At 56.7% G+C, this 1135-nt stretch overlaps 1 protein-coding gene across 1 annotated transcript; it reads left to right on the top strand.

Annotated features, from left to right (window-relative positions):
- Nucleotides 1-511: 511 nt before the first annotated feature.
- On the top strand, nucleotides 512-952 carry KVP17_003518 (uncharacterized protein; the record flags this gene model as incomplete). Its single annotated transcript, XM_068520908.1, has 1 exon — nucleotides 512-952. The coding sequence occupies one exon, from the start codon at nucleotides 512-514 to the stop codon at nucleotides 950-952; it is 441 nt and encodes a 146-aa protein (XP_068370870.1).
- Nucleotides 953-1135: the final 183 nt, after the last annotated feature.

The raw sequence follows: 1135 nt of genomic DNA, 5'->3' as shown, positions 1-1135 counted from the left end.
CCCGGAGCGGTCGTTGTCTGAGGCTCCCAGTCATAGGAAGGAGGCTCCCAGTCATATGAAGGAGCACCACTCCATCCAGCATCTCGACCACCAACATCGTCGTCCTTGGATTCGTCGAGTTGGCCTGCGGAGTCAACGAGGCCTCCAGCTACAAAATTATCGAGCTTCTCCACGTCGTCCATGCTAGGCTTATACTCAATCTTGTGGGAAACGTGCCATGACCGAAAGGCGGGAACAGGAGTGGTCGTTGATTCGGGTCGCCACGTCCTATGGCCTGCCACAGCCACCTGAGCGGTCCTCGGTTCGGGAAGCCACACTGCATAGCCAGCGTAAGCCACGGATGCCCCTGCAACTAACAATTTGTGTTCTCGCATGTAGATGTACAATACAGTCCTTCGCATCCTCTCATGATCAGACCCCATCTCATGGATCCAGCCAGCTGAACCTTCGGGGGGTCCCACACACATGCCCGTCAACCTCCAGGCAGCCACTGACAAAGCAGGAATTTCCGATGCCAACCTTCTGCAAGCGCACTTCGCCGCCCTTCGCTAGGTCTTGCCTCCGAAATGAGGTCGTGATGAAGTGCCTGGCGTGGGTCGCTGCTCGGAGCTCCGACCGTGCGGTGGCCGCGCCTCCTTCCGCGCTCAAGATGCTCCTGCGAGCATACCTGCAGTTCATCGCACGTCTGGCTCGCTCGGCGTCGCAGGTAGCGGAGTCGTGCCGCCGGTCTGAGGCCAATGTTGTTGACATGCTCCGAGCAGTGTCAAAGATTAGCGTAGCCACGAGTCGCGTTATAAGGGAGATGTCTCAGGGCAAGGAGGTGCCCTTCTTGCAAATGCCTACCGCACCTGTGGATGTGGGTTCTTACCTACAGGTCATTTTACTTTCAACAACAGGCATCGTTAATTTCGTACCAGGTACCGCCTCTGTTTGCTGCCGACTTCGCCCTTAGCATTGCTGACCAGCCTGAGTTGTTTGTCCCTTCCATCGGAAAATTGCCCGCGGGGGGCGCCTCATCTCTCGCGTTTGATCGGCTATTCCAGGCAGGCACCCGTTTCTTACATGCAGTGCAGAAGGACTTGCTGATGGTACATTTGAGCAGGCAGCAGGATGCGGACCTGGAGAGCAGAAATCA

This window comes from the organism of the source record quoted next (assembly GCF_019968985.1).
Source record: "MAG: Porospora cf. gigantea B chromosome Unknown PgB_NODE_979_length_8943_cov_109.571, whole genome shotgun sequence".
Taxonomy (NCBI): domain Eukaryota; phylum Apicomplexa; class Conoidasida; order Eugregarinorida; family Porosporidae; genus Porospora; species Porospora cf. gigantea B.
Note: the sequence above shows the minus strand (reverse complement) of the source record. Positions and strands in the feature narration are given on the sequence as shown.